Source organism: Gymnodraco acuticeps, unplaced genomic scaffold, assembly GCF_902827175.1.
Source record: "Gymnodraco acuticeps unplaced genomic scaffold, fGymAcu1.1, whole genome shotgun sequence".
Lineage (NCBI taxonomy): Eukaryota > Metazoa > Chordata > Actinopteri > Perciformes > Bathydraconidae > Gymnodraco > Gymnodraco acuticeps.
In genome coordinates this window covers 117,410-132,818 of record NW_022990223.1, presented here as the reverse complement: position 1 = coordinate 132,818, position 15,409 = coordinate 117,410, and the positions used below count along the sequence as shown (strand labels likewise).

The following is a 15,409-nucleotide window of genomic DNA, read 5'->3' as shown; positions in this document are numbered from 1 at the left end:
CTTTTCGCTGCCAATATCTCCCCTTTAATGTCTAAAATCAAGTCAGACCTTCAAAGATGGAAGAGTTTACCTCTGTCGCTTATAGGTAAAATTAACACAGTTAAAATGAACATTCTTCCTAAGTACCTATTTATTTTCCAATGTCTAGGAATAGATCCTACCTAAACAATTTTTTAAGACTCTTGATCAGGTTATTTCTGGCTTTTTATGGAATGGAAAGGCACCCAGAATAAGTAAATCTATTCTTCAAATATGTAGACATAACGCTGGACTGTCTCTCCCGAACTTCCAATTATATTATTGGGCTTCACACATACACAACATTTCATTTTGGTCAAAATCAGTGCATCCTCCATGGTCTAGATTTGAGGCACAGTCTTGTGGCTCATCCTCCGCTATGGCCCTACTTACCTCTTCCATTCCCACCAACCTCTCTGGACATACAAATAATCCTGTTGTGAGTTCTACTCTTAAAATCTGGTACCAATTTAGGAGGCATTTTAAGTTTACTTCTGCATCCACTTTAGCTCCTTTATTGGGAAACCATTTATTCCGACCTGCCTTATCCGACCCCACTTTCTCTGTATGGCATGAGAAGGGCCTGAGGACTTTTAGAGAGCTTTATAAGGATAATACCTTTCGTAGTTTTACTGATATATCAAGGGAATTTGAACTCCCAACATCTCACCTTTTTCGTTATTTCCAAATTAGACACTGTACCAAATCCCTGTTTCCATCCTTTCCCTCTCTACCCCCTAATCAACTATGGGATGAGTTTCTTTGTTCCGATCCCCTTCAAAAGTCACTTATTTCAAAAATATATAACAAACTCCTGACCGATGACAGCTCACACACCACTAAAATCAAGGCTGCCTGGGAGGCTGAGCTAGGTGTGAACTTGGGTGATCACTGGTGGGACACTGCTCTTAATAGGATTCATACAAGTTCATCCTGTGCTCGTCTCACTCTCATACAGTTCAAGGTGCTGTACAGGGTTCATTTATCAAAGACACGATTGTCACAAATATATCCCACTGTTATTGACATCTGTGACAAATGTCAAGCCTCTCCCTGCAACCTATCCCATATGTTCTTCTCCTGCCCATTAGTGTTTTCCTTTTGGCAGAAGTTTTTTGAGGATATCTCAAAAATACTCTCACTCACTGTGAAAGTCTGTCCCCATATTGCCATATTTGGGTGCCCAGAAGATTACAACAGATACAACTCGGGGCAATTAGATATTTTGGCATTTACTTCGTTATTGGCAAGACGACTTCTTCTTCTTCACTGGAAATCCAAAAAAGCTCCTTCCAATGCTAAGTGGCGCAGCGATGTCATGTATTTTCTAAAATTGGAGAATATTAAGTATTCATTAAGAGGCAGAACCTCTATGTTTTACACTAAGTGGCAACCCTTCTTAACCTTCTTCCAATCTCTCGCATTTTTGGTTACTGATTGATGGACACCCCCCCCCCCTTCCCCTTTATTACGTATTTATGTTAATTGGTTGTCTTTGTATTGTTTTAGTATTATTATTTTGATTTTATTATTATTATCTTGTTTAGTTCAGTCGGTACACTACTCCCTTATATTTGGCTATCTGGTCTGTTTGAGTTATGAAGGTGGCTTAAATACTGTATGCCTTCAAGAGAAAATTAACCATGTATGGCTTGTCAATTGATGCACAATAGTAGAGACTAAATGGTTACTACTAACTTTGAACTGTGGTCCCTGTCAATGTACCAAATGTCTTTTTTATGTGTCTTCAATAAAAATATATTAAAAAAAAAAAAGATGGCAGAAAACATACATTATTGTACTCTGGAGGGGAGTTTGACAGGGTATTACTCAAAAAGTACACGATAAAAGTACATGATTGTACTTGTGGCAGTAGTCCAAGTAGTACTCTGTCCAGCAGTACCACTTTCACTGAGAACTTATTGCAGAAAATCATTTTATCTCTCATCAAAGATGGCAGAAAACATACATTATTGTACTCTGGAGGGGAGTTTGACAGGGTATTACTCAAAAAGTACACAATAAAAGTACTTGATTGTACTTGTGGAAGTAGTCCAAGTAGTACTCTGTCCAGCAGTACCATTTTCACTGAGAACTTATGGCAGAAAATCATTTTATCTCTCATCAAAGATGGCAGAAAACATACATTATTCTACTCTGGAGGGGAGTTTGACAGGGTATTACTCAAAAAGTACACGATAAAAGTACTTGCTTGTACTTGTGGAAGTAGTCCAAGTACTACTCTGTCCAGCAGTACCACTTTCACTGAGAACTTATAGCAAAAAATCATTTTATCTCTCATCAAAGATGGCATAAAACATACATTATTGTACTCTGGAGGGGAGTTTGACTGGGTATTACTCAAAAAGTACACGATAGAAGTACTTGATTGTGCTTGTGGCAGTAGTCCAAGTAGTACTCTGTCCAGCTGTACTACTTTCACTGAGAACTTATGGCAGACAATCATTTTATCTCTCATCAAAGATGGCAGAAAACATACATTATTGTACTCTGGAGGGGAGTTTGACAGGGTATTTCTCAAAAAGTACACAGTAAAAGTACTTGATTGTACTTTTGGTAGTAGTCTAACAAGTAGGCTACTGAGTCCAACAGTATCACTTTTATTAAGAATGTATGGCTAAAAATCATTTTATCTCATCAAATATAGCAGAAGTGGCGTGATTTTGTTCTCAGGAGGGGAATTTGAGTGTATTACCCAGAAAAAAGACAGTAAAAGTAATTCATTTTATTGTTGGTAGCAGTCAAACAGAAACAGAAGCAGAAAAACACCTATTGCATTAGCGTTAGAGCCGCTTCTCAGTGATTACCGTAAAGGTGCTATAAATCGCGCACCTAAAAATGAAGAACTGCTCATTTGACCAAGCAAATTTGAGAGACGGCTGAGTTGACCGCAGTCTGTCAGATGGAGGGAGTAGGCTTGTTTGAGACGCGTTGCGGCTCGCCTCGAAAGTAGACGAGAATAGCCGATCGCAGCCGGGGGAGGTCTCAAAAAGCTCGCCTGAAGTCGGACAGCTCGGGCTGCTTCTCAGGTCGACTATTTTCATTTCCTCGCTCCTCGGTCCTCGGTCTCACCGGAAGTTGATTTGCCTGCGCCATCTTGAGTACCGTCCCATGGCTCTTATTTCTGCCGGAGGACCGAGGATCGAGGAGCGAGGAGCGATCATGGAGGAGCGATAACCGAGGAACCACCAGACCATCCTCCGATGAAATCCTCAGATACTCACCCCGCCCCCTTACTGTGCATCGCTCACTGATTGGACGAGGCAGTGCATGCACTGATCTGATGCTTCTTGACATGAGAGCAGAGTGAAGAAAATACATGAACCTCACGGGAGGGCAAGACGTGCTTAGGTGGCATAGAGTGACAGCCAATACAATCGCAGCATTACTGTGGCATAGAGTGACAGCCAATACAATCGCAGCATTACTGTCCATGGTGCTGAACCACTGTTTTAGCCAGCTGATATTTCTTCTGTTCGCAGGTTCGACCCCCGGTTGGGGCAAAGTCTGTGATACATAATCAAAGATAAAGAGCTATCTATGAATCAAGAAATGTGAATCCTAATTTGTTATAGTAACTGTTATTGTGTTTATATTTATTTATTACCTTCAAAAGAAAAACTCCGAAGGCATTATTTATATTTAAGATATGGACCATGTAGTATAAATAATTTACTTATGAATGAGACATATAGATATTAATCAAGAAAACATCTTTATTGTAAACAACAGAAACAAAGCAGATTATGTACAAAACATATAATATATAAGTAACAATAAGGTAGAAGTAAATAAAGTAAATAATAGTTTGTTAAATAAAGTAAATATAATAAAGTAAATAAAGCAGTAGTAAATAGAGAATGAAATAATGTAAATGTTTTAAAACACACAGGATGACAATTTGGCATTAACAGACACACAGTAGGAAAACAACAGAAGTGATATCCATATTCATGAAAAAAAACCTTGTCATTTTCCCTTTTCAGCCTCATAGAAAACAGACTCCTTGAAGTTCTTCCAGGTCATCTGCTTCTCCATGCCCTGATCCCTGTATAGTGACAACACTTTAGCAGGACAGTACACATACTTCCCTGCTACTCCTGGGAATCCTGTGTGAATGTGAGGACTGTTTGGGCCCTGCTTGAGTTCCTCTCTACAAAATCCGCATTTTCGACCTTTGTGCTCTGGCTCAGTGTTCTTTCTTTTAAGCTGGACTCTTGCCTCCACCCTTTGCTTCATAGCTTCCAGTTCCCGCGGAAAGAAAGCTGTCTCGGCAAAGTCTCCAAATGGCATTTTAGGGTCTGTCAGACCTTCAGCACCATAAGTTTTAAAAACTTTGGTGGAGCAGTAAAAGTATCTGACAGTGCCCTGCATGTAGAAGTGGTGGATGGAAGAGCCATCATTTTCAAAGCGGGCCTTTGGCTGCCCGCAGGAAAGACACCTTTTTGTCTGTTTCTTCTTTTGTTTGTGTTGTTGTTGTTGTTGTTGTTGTTGTTGCTGCTGGTTGGCCATAATGTTTCTGACCAAACTCTCAACATGTTCTAGTGTCAGAGGTGTGGCTGGGGTCTGAACGGGAAGTGTGGGGTTGAAAATGGCAACAGGCATTGTAACAACTGGCACCCTGGTGGTCTCACTACCCTCTGTGAGAGAGTGCCAGAGGACCTGCCTCTCTTGTAGTTTCTCCGGGCTGATGTTTATGGAGGAGCTGGTGTTCAGAAGCTTGCTGAGATGCTTCACATACTGACAAATGTGGTGTTTTGTAGTTGGGTGAAGCATACTGTTTGGGTCTGTGCAGGAGTCAAGCACAAGAGCAGCATAGTCCTTGTCCACAAGCTTCAGCATGTCCTTCTGACTATGGTGTTTGTTGAGCAGGTTGTCAACAGCCTGCCTCATAGGGCCTGTCCAGCGCTTGTGGTCCAACACAAACACCCTCCCACCAGTCTTCACAGGTCCAGTGCGAGCCGCAGTTGGCGAGGACAGCAGAGGCAGAGACTTCAGACATGTGGTTTCTATAACAACAAAAGAGATATATTCATTAATGTCTACGAAAACAAAGGTTCTTTATAGAAATAAATGATTGGAATCCAGTCACTGATGCTGAAGGATTATTCACTACTTTGTCTGTGCGTCTAAAGTTTACCTGGCTCTGTGTGAGGCTCCAGAGTCGTTCCTGCAGTCACCTCTTGTTTCACTGAAGGAAGGTTTGCAGGAAACTGAAACAGCTTGGTTGGGGGGATGGAGGGTGGCTGAAGAAGCTCAGACTGGGCAGTGGGGTTGCTGCTTTGAGGAGGTGTATCCAGGGCCTGGGTAGAGTCTGCCTTACTCCTGTGCTTATCCCAGTCTAGAGGAACTGGGCGGCAATCAGGCTCCACATATTCCAGGCCAAACTTCTCTCCAGTGTCTCTGTTAGGGAGATGAAAAGCAGGATATTTAACATGGCCAAACACCTGTTGAGAGACTGCATTGATCTCGCCCATCAATGCAGGATCAAAGACAGCTGTAAGTTTGACATCTGGCTGTTTTAGGTCCACCAGTCGCTGGTAATTCCACCGCGCCACTCCTGTCATCGCCTGAGCTTGAAACAGCTCTGTGGAAACGCGTGTGCCAGTGACCCACTGAGCCTGGTGGAAGTGATAGCCTTCCTGCTGGGATGTGCCTCTGATGGGGATCCATACAGGAACTTTGGCTCCTTCACCTGGCACATGGTTCAGCTGCAGTGTTCCTCCATGCCTGTACATGATCCCTCCTTCCACCTCTGGATCGCTCAGGCAACCTCGCAGGATGTGTATCCGCTGAATACGCCAGCATTTCAGCATAGAGGCTTTGAAGAGAGGGCGCCCGTTAGGGTCTGTTGCAAGGTGGAAGTGCTGGAAAACCCCCTCTACTCTCTTGACGAGCTCCTCGGGATGTGGGATCCTGATCCTGCAGTGCTCACGTGTGTGAGGCTTTGTTGGGTTGGCAGGCTGGATTCCACAGAAGGCATAGGCATCTTTAAGCCTCTGCAGGTCTTCCTGATCCACCACAGAAAAGGCTGCAGACAGGAACTGAGCAAAAGAGCTGTAGAGGGGATGATGCTCGGACACACACTCACGCATCAATCGCCTCAAACAATGGAACAGGTCAAGCTTGATGAGCATGTTCGCATTGAAGTTTGACCTTGATGCACATGTATTCAGCACGTCACCGGAAGTAGCCTGAGCAGCAATGGCATCAGATGTCATCCAAGCATCCCAGTTCAGATGCTCCCCTTCACACGACTCTGACACCCTAAAAGCTGCACAGCAATCCCTGAAAAAAGAAATAAAGACAGTAGAGTAAAGCCTTAAATGTTAAAACAATCATAACAATCACTGTACAATCACATGTATGCATAGAAATATATTTATTTGTATGTGTTATATTTATTTTTAGTAATTATTATCAATTGATACATGCAGTCATGTGTATTCAGTCATGACAGTATCATTATTTGTATGAGCTAAATGAATGCAGAGAGCTGTTATTTCATCAAATATTAAACGTATGTATTAAATAATATTGATTCAAACATACCTGTCTACCCAGTGGTACTGTGCCTTTTCCACACCTGCAGTTCTGTAGCGCTGTTCCAGCCCCTGGTACAAGGGCTTCAAGGACTTCTCTGTCTCAGACTGCACCATCACCCATGAGAGGATCATCCAGTTTTCATTCATCACTGCATATGATGACATGGTCCCGGATGAGAAGGTGACCTTCCTCGCAACTTTGCGAGTGTGGTCTGATCGGAAGGCCTGTCCAAAGGTGCCCTGCAGTAATTTGGTGATGGCGCCCTGCTGGTGTTCGTACTCATGCAGGAGGCAGTCTGTCAGGTAGTGTGCAGACACAGAGATCCCGTTCCAGCCATCAGAGTCCCCATACTCTCCAAAGGGAGCCGGCTTGGTTTCCTGCCGAACGAACTGGGTAATTGTCCTCTGGTCGTACTTTCCTTCCTCACCATCCATGATGTTCTTACAGCTGAGGATGTACGCCAGGTCAGCACGTTCGTATTTGAGGTGCATCAACTCCGTGATCTGCTTTGCCATATCAGTGGGTGACTTGCCGCTGCGCCGGAGCTCGTCCAGTACCGACTTACAGATGGCCTTCTTGTAAGTCAGTACTGCTGGCAGTAGGTTGGTGAACCTCTTGGGGAGCTTTTCCAGCCAGGATGGGTTGTCGGCATACCACCTCTTCCGGCAGACTTTGCAGCAGAGCCTTGAAGACAGCAAGTAGTACTGTCCGGTGGTGCCGACAATCACACGAGGCCTACCAACACCAGCAGAGGCAATTTGAGGCTGAGCACAGCCGTCAATACACGGCAGAGTGTAATTGTTCCTCAGCCTTCCCATCAAATTGTCATTTTCTGGCTTCCAGATGAAAAAAGGATGGAGCTGAAAGTACTTGGCGCAGGGAAAATCATAGACGCTGTGAATCAGCTCTGGCTGGGGAGCGCCACGCCACAATGACACCATCTTCAGAGGGTTGCGTACAGGAACGGAGCCTGGCCAGAGCCCCATGGATTGCAGCTCCATCTTCATCCAGATCCTCTGCTGCGGCGAACAGTTCCAATGACTGACATCCTGGTTGTAGGCAGGAGGAGGAGGAGGAGGAAGAGGAAGAGGAAGAGGAGGAGGAGGACAGCTGGGGACCGTTGATGGCCTGGGTAATGGCTGACCTAGGCAGACAATAAATAAAAACACATGGCAAATAATTACGATTGTGTGTGTGTGATTTTTTGAAAAAAGATTTTTAGCAAGTACACATCCAAATGAGAAACATTCAAACACTTGAAGGTGCCTCAAAAATGTGACGTATTATTATTGTTAGTATTACTCACTTTGTGTTGGTGCAGCTGGTGGATGCAGTGTCGGTTGACAGGGCTCTGCAGAAATCTCACGAGCCACTATAGAAAATATTAAAACATGTCGTTATTATCAACAGTAAAATAAAGAAATAATGTTGTATGACACTTAGCATCTTCACCGTAGTCAGCAAACTGTACAAGGGGCAAAGAGTGAAACATATACATACCTGGAACAGTGATGTGGGTCTCTGTTGGCGTCGGGGCGGATGGTTCCGGCATCAGAAACATCAGCTCCTTTGGAAGGGGCACAAGTGTCTTTACAGGCAGAGCAGGGGCTGCATGGAGGGATGGCCAAGACATTCATCAACATGTTGGACAGATGCACAGTGCATGTGATTCAGGGTTTAAATGTATAAGCAGTAATATAATGCATTACCTTCTACTAGTGAAGCCTTCAGTTCAGTAGAGAGGGTAGCAGACGGTACTAAAATAGAAAAGTGTGTCAGTTTATTCATATTATGGCAATATAGAAATAAGTAATTATGTTAGTAAGACCAAACATCACCCATCTTTACTCCACCTGCTGATCTCAAAGTGAAACACACTGTTTCTCATATTAATGTTTAGAGAATACATTTCATGCATTCTTTTTGTTTGGATTAATATTCAGCATCCAGTCATTACAACTGTCTGAGCAGGTGAAATAACTTGGTACACGGCAAACACATGCGTTCAAGTGTTAGTGACCACGGCAGTTTAAATGTGTACTTTTCATTCAATCCAAATAAGAACAAAAGCAGTAACTTACCCTCAACATGACTGCTTTCAATTCATAGTCACTAGGACAACATGTAGAAGAGCACAAACAGACCAGAACATGGCCAACATGTGACGGAAAGTCATTTTGGGAAAATAATTCATGGTCCCAGAGTTCATCAGGAATTTTCAGAAAGATCAACCTCTTTTTCTTCTTGGAGCTTGTGGTGGGCTTGCTGATGACGATGGTGGTGCAGACACCGCTGCAAAAAACAAATAGAAAGAGTGATGCATAAACATATATTGAGCTGTACAAAAAAACGAGTAATAGCGAACAGGCTGACTATACATGATTTTAAATCTTCAGGCAAAACAAGCAGAGACAACATGTTCACTCACAGCTCTGCACATGTTTAGAAGGAGAGATACTCAGCATCGCTTGCTCCAGCTCTTCATCTCGATCCATCCCTATATGCAAACAGACAAGACTTAGAAAATCCTTCAAAACGTCTTTACTGTAATTAATGTGGATACAATCACGACTGACATAATGGAAGTGTATTCCCTATGTTTTAATAAACAATACTTAACCAACAGCATATTTCTCACAGCGCTAACAACAAACCAGACTCACCCATGGCCTCAGCAGGAGCAAGTGAGGGATGTGTCGTGGTGGAGCCAGAGGGGGGGTGCAGCTTCTTCTGCAGGTACTGTTGCAGCCTATGCATCCTTGTACCTGCAGCACATTTCTTCTTCACTATGAAGGCGGCATAGCCATCATCCCTGCTGTCCCAAATGTCTCTCCAGGTGTTTTTGGCGCGATTGCCAAAGCCGACCAGCTGCTCATCCTCTGACACTGCTGCTGCAACAACAACTGTTTTCTTCGCCTCATAGTCCTTAAGTGACTGGATCTCCCCAAAGCTGAGGGCATAGCTCAGAAAAGACAGAAGGCTGTCCTTGCTGTGCCCCTCTGCCATGAACAATCCTGCAGCCTCCTCCTTCTGCTGGTTCGTGATCAGGTACATGGTATACCCAATGTCATTTTCAAGGAGCCAGCGGAAGGACTTGCCCTTATATTTCCCAAACTGCAGGATGTATTCTCCAGCCACCTCCGTTCTATCAGAAGCATCCCCTCCTCTCATACGGATTACGGTGAGCGCATTTTGCTTGACCACTGCCTCCTTCACGGGTGCATGCTGGTCCTGTAGAGACGGGTTGTCTTTGAGAAGTCTGGCTGCATCTGTGGGATCCTGCCGCAGATATCCCAGCGGACCCTTGCGGAATGTGACAGTCATCCTCCCAGGGAAAAACGAGCAGTGTTTTTGCATTTTATCTGTCAAGAAGAAAATATATATATCAGTGAGTTAATGATGCTCACAGGTGGGTGGGGTCTAATAGAGAGCAGACATTATGGTGTTAACATCTCAGCCCTAGCTTTAACTGTCTGCACATTCACATTGTGCTATGATATATGTAGTGCTATTTTACTTTGGATCAGATATGGTTGATCTTTGTTCCTGTATGTATGGAGCTGTGTGTTTGTTGAAACAAACTATTTACACTTAAATTACCCCCCATGGGTCAAACCCTTTCAATTATCAAAGGGAACTCAGCCAAGGCTGAATTCACACCTCAACTGCCTTTGTTCCAGGATCTCAGCTGCCTCCCCCCAGTCATGTGACCCAGGTAACACTTTAGTGTGAAGTGTCCTATCTAAAAAGAAAAAGATGTATGCTGTCCAGTCTGTCCCTGAGTAGTTATGTCGATGAAAATCTTAGGTCACAGGCTTCTCCAACAGTGCCATCCAATAATACAGAAAAACAGACAAATATAGTGCAAGTAAATATTAAAAATAGAAAAGTAGTGAAATAAGAGTCTATATGCAAGCTATTGGAATGATACAGCCAATGGCGTCTGGGCAACAGCACAGCTGAATATTGTAGAGCCGATGAATGAAAAGTAAACTGCTGTTAACTTGTCCCCACGCTGTGTTTTGTAACAGTGATGGGTTAGTATATCTAGTGGCGGCGGGTCATTAGGGGCAGGTGGGGCACAGCCCCACCTAGTGTCAGAAGAAAGTATTACAAATAATGATTACAAAAAAATACTAAAAAATAAATAAAAAAACATATAAAATATATTTTAAGGTCATGTTTAATAATCTGATTCGTCTGTATATTTCTGTTTTAGTCTGTGTTCTTCTAATTAGTGTCTAGAGTGCCGTTTTGAGCTGTTTAGAGCCATGTGGGACAAAACCCGATCCTGCCCCTCCCTCTCACAGTCTAAGTGAACGGTGATTGTAAAAACTACACTGCGCATGCTCAGAGTATTTTTCTATTTAATGTGTGTGGCAAAAAAATAATGACCGTAGGGGCATAGTGCTCCCATCCCCACCATACGTCATCTCACATAATTCAGAATTGATTGGCTGTAAGTACTCACGTGTGCAGTGCTGCGAAACGTCACGTGTAGTTTGAAGAGGAGACGAGAGAGCAGCATATAGCTAACATCACCAGCGATTAAAAGAAGTAAAAAACTGAAAGAAAATGAATGAAGTTGACCATTTACTGGAGCACACATTTGAGACACTTAGCCCACCATCCACCGGATTTCCAAACGGTCCAGACTGCGGGCAAAGTTAAACGTGGGTTTAACGCTGAGTGGTTTGCTAAAAAGAAATGGCTAACGGCGAGCATCCAGAAGAATTCCCTCTTTTGCTTTCCTTGCCTGCTTTTTGGTGAAGATCAAGGTACTTGGTCGAGGACAGGTTACAAGGACTTAAAGCATCTTTCGGAGAGGACAATGAAGCATGAGAGCAGCAACAGTCATTTGGAAAATGCCGTAAAATTGGGATTACTTGGAAGGGTGAATGTTGCAGCTCAGATTGACAGCGCCTACAGACGCGGCATTGATTCTCATAATAGGAAGGTGGAAGAAAACAGGTACGTGCTTGGTCGGATCATCACCTGTATTAAACTGTGTGGGAAATGTGAGACAGCACTGCGGGGCCACAACGAGTCGGCGGACTCTCTGAATCCAGGGATATTCAGGTCAATTTTCGAGACAATGTGTGAGGGCGATTCCAGGCTTCAACGGCACTACGAAGCTCAGCTTGTTTTCAAAGGGACATCAAGCACCATACAGAATGAACTCTTGGACTGCATGTATGATGTGTACAGGGAGGAAATAGCCAAGCAAGTGGACAACACATAATTTGTTGCCGTTCAGGCCGACGAGACAACCGATGTCTCCTGTAAATCGCAAATGGTGATTGTGCTGCGATACATTATGCCTGACCTCACAGTTACAGAGCGTTTTTTGGAGTTTGTGGAAGTAAAGGACAAAACTGGTGTAGGTCTCTCTAACAGCATCAAGGCTGTTCTGGAACCCCTGAAGCTGAAAGAAAAGCTAATCGCTCAGACCTATGACGGGGCGGCCGTCATGAGCGGTAACGTGCGCGGGGTAGGAGACGTACCCAAACGCTCAGTTTGTTCACTGCTACGCCCACCAACTGAACCTGACCCTGCAGCAACTGTGTTCAGCAAGGATGAGCATCCTGAAGGTGTTTTTTGCAGATCTAACTGCTTTTTCCACTTTTTTCTCCGGTGCTCCAAAACGTGTTGCAGCTCTTGCAGAGGCAACACAGAGACGCATCCCACGGCCACCGGCTGTGAGATGGAACTTTAAAAGCAGAACTGTGAACGCGGTTTGGGAGACCCGAGATGCACTACTTCAGTGTATGAAGCATATACGCGCACAACCAGGATGGGATGCGGTCACCATAAGTGAGGCATACGGCCTGTCAAAGAAACTGCGGGACCGAGCATTTATGCAGCTCCTGGAGTTTTTTTCGTTGCTTATGCCAGAAGTGGATGTTCTATACAACACTCTGCAAAAACGAAGCATCGATGCACCTGGGATCAACAGCGCGCTCTGCCGTTTCAAGGAAAATGTTCAGAAAATGAGGCAGAAAACTGATGCATTGGCCGCCACTGCTCATGATGGAACAGACGAGCCAGGCCGACGAGTCAGCAGCACAGCGCCGGTGATGAAGGAGGCTTGTGACACAGTCATCTCACAGGTGGAACAGAGGTTCTCACAGAGTGACCATTTTATCGCTGCAAAGCTTGTTGACAGCTCATTCTTCCCACAGCATGTCCTGTCATTTCCTACACCTGAGCTTGACTGCGCCGTGAAACTGTGGCCTGCGTTGGGAAACAAGGAGAAGTTGAAGTCTGACGGCCCGTCCACACAGCGGCGTGCGTGTCTGACACTCGACCAACAACCAATCACATGAATCTCCCGCCCCTGACACACAAGAAGCGGTTTGATTGGATAGAGCTTGTACTGGCATATGATTCGATTGGCTGACGCTTCTGCCGAGGCGTCAAAAGTTGAACATTGCTCAACTTTTGCCGCGAGCAACGCCAGCAACGCTCCACGTCGCTTCCCAAGATGCAGTTCGGCTAAAAGTGACGTCACCCCATTCAAAGTGAATGGGCAGAAGCGTTGGAAGCTTCAACGCACGCCGCTGTGTGGACGGGCCGTGAGCTGACCACGCTCTACCGCCACAGTGAGCTTCACACTGGAAACACTGCCCTGTCTCTGTTGAAATCCATTCACGAGAACAACTTGGAGGAAACGTTTGCTGAGACTGTTATTTTGGTCAAAATAATAGTGACAACTCTGATGACGACATCCGAGTCAGAGAGGAACTTTTCCACCCTCAAAAGGATAAAGACTTTCACTCGCAACACCATGGGACAGCTGCGACTTAACGCATTGGCCATGCTTTCAATTGAAAGCCAGTTGATCCAGCAACTACAGGACTTCATCCCCAAAGTGATAGACACATTCTGTCAGAGGAAGGACCGCCGTGCCGCTTTTCTTTTCAAGTGAGCCTTCAGCTTTGGTAAGTTCATTTATGTCATATATTTTGTTGATCTTCTGTGTTTTGCCTCTGCTGGATCGATTGATATTGTGACCTCGATGATGAGTGTCTGTGTTTTCCTTATATTTACAGTCTATGGTGTTTTAATGCTAAAGCATTACGGTTGTTGTTATTGTTAAGAATTACTTTGTGATGGTGACCTTTACTCCATGTATGAAGGTGCATTACTATGACATCCCCACGCTGTGTACGTAAATGTATGCGCTCACAGTGTTGCTCCTGTGGTCTTCAGTATGTAATTTGACACTCCCCCTCTCTCTCTCCTCCCCCCCTCTCTCTGTCCCCCCTCTCTCTCTCCTCCCTCTCTCTGTCCCCCCCTCTCTCTCTCTCTCTCTCTCCCCCGACCTCTTTCTGCCCCCCCAGTTTTGTACACCTAGAAACGCCACTGAGTATATCTAACCCCGGTTTATTGGAAAATAATAAGGGAGTTAATGGTAAACTTACATGGTAGTTAGCGTTCATTTATATATTGAAATATACATTAATGTAAACGCACACCCACGGAGGATTTCGCCACAAGTAACTCGCGGTAATTTCGCCTCACCAACAAAAACACAATAAAGTCACACAGAAATCCTACCACATGAACTTTAAGCGGCTTAAGTTGAATTAACTTTACATTAACATGTAATTCATCCCAAAGTGCCGTGTGTGCATGCAGCCGTTAGACAAGATACACGTAGGAAACACGGACCACTTTATAGCGTTCATTGAAACTAAAACACGTCAGACAAAGCCCAGATAACATAACATTACATGTCGCTTCTCTGTTAATTCATGTTACTATAACTTACCTTATAGTTTGGTCGTAATGTCAGGAGTTGAAAAAGTCGCTGTCCAGTCTCTCAATCACTCACTCACTGAAGGGGGGATGGGCGGGGAGGAGCAGACAGGTCTCACTGGCAAAAGTGCGCCACTCGCGGCCAAATATATATTACATCGGCAACGATTCAACAGTGCCATAGAGAATGAATGGGAAATCGTTTATGGCATTATCATGGAACAATCATGAAACAATCCCCGGTGGCCGCGCGGGTCACTCCTCAGTTTATACCGTGTTTTGTTTCAATTCATGTTTCATTTAGTTACAAATATGTGATATATCTGAACAACAAAGTGGTCAAAAATCATTTAATTCATTTTTTGGAAACATTTTCATGATCGCTTTTTTCGTTTTACATTTTCATTTATTGTCATTTCCATTTAGTCAGTCATTAAGTGCTATTGAAATATTAATTTACTACATATCCAAACAAACAAAGTGTGCAATCCAATGAATGTTAATCTAACTGGGTTTTGATAGATAACATATCTCTTTTTCTTCTCTCAATTATTTTATTTCTATTGTGCACTCTAATCAATATTAATCAAACTATTGTTCGTTTATACATTTTAAGAATGGCGTTTCTTTTTTGAGAATTAGATCTTATTTTATTTTATTTATTTGGGTCTACAACAGATGATACAAATGTTTGTGTCAGTAAATGTGTACTAACAGAGGCGGGGGGGTGTGTGGAAATAACGGGGACAGAGATGCTGTCAGACGATCAGCTGTGCAGCATCATCACAAATGGACGTCGCTTCACGTGACGCTCCGGAGGAAAGGACGTCCCATTGCTCTTAAAACTCATTTCCCTGCTTCTCGTGGTTTCCTTGCGTCCCTCCATGCTTCCCTGGTGGGAGGGACTAAACGCAGGGAAACGACGCAAGTGAGGGAAGCAAGGATTTCATTTAATCGACCTGAGAAGCAGCCTCGGAGTCGGCTGTCACTACCCGATCTGCAGCTCTGCCCGATCTGCAGTGCGCATGTGCGAGATGGTCCGCCATATTGGACAACTCCGGAC

General features: G+C 44.1%; 3 protein-coding genes and 1 pseudogene across 5 annotated transcripts in view; 1 reads left to right on the top strand and 3 right to left on the bottom strand.

Moving 5' to 3' along the window:
• LOC117547782 overlaps window positions 1–15,409 on the bottom strand; it is a 253,890-nt pseudogene that overhangs the window by 123,460 nt on the left and 115,021 nt on the right.
• LOC117547779 (zinc finger protein 420-like) overlaps window positions 1–15,409 on the top strand; it is a 389,236-nt gene that overhangs the window by 297,387 nt on the left and 76,440 nt on the right. The gene's annotated exons all lie outside the window — the stretch shown is intronic.
• LOC117547780 lies at window positions 3,994–8,792 on the bottom strand. 2 transcript variants are annotated; one of them, XM_034218600.1, is made up of 7 exons: window positions 8,667–8,792; window positions 8,295–8,342; window positions 8,086–8,193; window positions 7,892–7,957; window positions 6,592–7,729; window positions 5,180–6,327; window positions 3,994–5,048 (listed from the first exon to the last, which is right to left on the bottom strand). In XM_034218600.1, the coding sequence occupies exons 3-7, from the start codon at window positions 8,144–8,146 to the stop codon at window positions 4,009–4,011; spliced, it is 3,453 nt and encodes a 1,150-aa protein (XP_034074491.1). In that variant the 5' UTR covers window positions 8,147–8,193; window positions 8,295–8,342; window positions 8,667–8,792; the 3' UTR covers window positions 3,994–4,008. The 2 variants fall into 2 exon arrangements, with proteins under 2 accessions (XP_034074491.1, XP_034074490.1); XM_034218599.1 differs by lacking the exon at window positions 8,667–8,792 and having other exon boundaries at window positions 8,295–8,538.
• Window positions 8,668–14,461, bottom strand: LOC117547790. The gene is made up of 4 exons (XM_034218616.1): window positions 14,360–14,461; window positions 9,249–9,947; window positions 9,014–9,082; window positions 8,668–8,877 (listed from the first exon to the last, which is right to left on the bottom strand). Exons 2-4 carry the CDS (start codon window positions 9,940–9,942, stop codon window positions 8,813–8,815), a joined length of 828 nt encoding a protein of 275 aa, XP_034074507.1. The 5' UTR covers window positions 9,943–9,947; window positions 14,360–14,461; the 3' UTR covers window positions 8,668–8,812.

Coding starts and splice junctions, on each gene's coding strand:
- LOC117547790 (XM_034218616.1), bottom strand. CDS start 9,942: ATGCAAAAACACTGCTCGTTTTTCCCTGGGAGGATGACTGTCACATTC. Junction 9,083..9,248: donor TGCTCCTGCTGAGGCCATGG/GTGAGTCTGGTT, acceptor GTTTGCATATAG/GGATGGATCGAGATGAAGAG. Junction 8,878..9,013: donor TTCTAAACATGTGCAGAGCT/GTGAGTGAACAT, acceptor TGTTTTTTGCAG/CGGTGTCTGCACCACCATCG.
- LOC117547780 (XM_034218599.1), bottom strand. CDS start 8,373: ATGAATAAACTGACACACTTTTCTATTTTAGTACCGTCTGCTACCCTC. Junction 8,194..8,294: donor GAAGGCTTCACTAGTAGAAG/GTAATGCATTAT, acceptor CCCTCCATGCAG/CCCCTGCTCTGCCTGTAAAG. Junction 5,049..5,179: donor GGAGCCTCACACAGAGCCAG/GTAAACTTTAGA, acceptor TTGTTGTTATAG/AAACCACATGTCTGAAGTCT.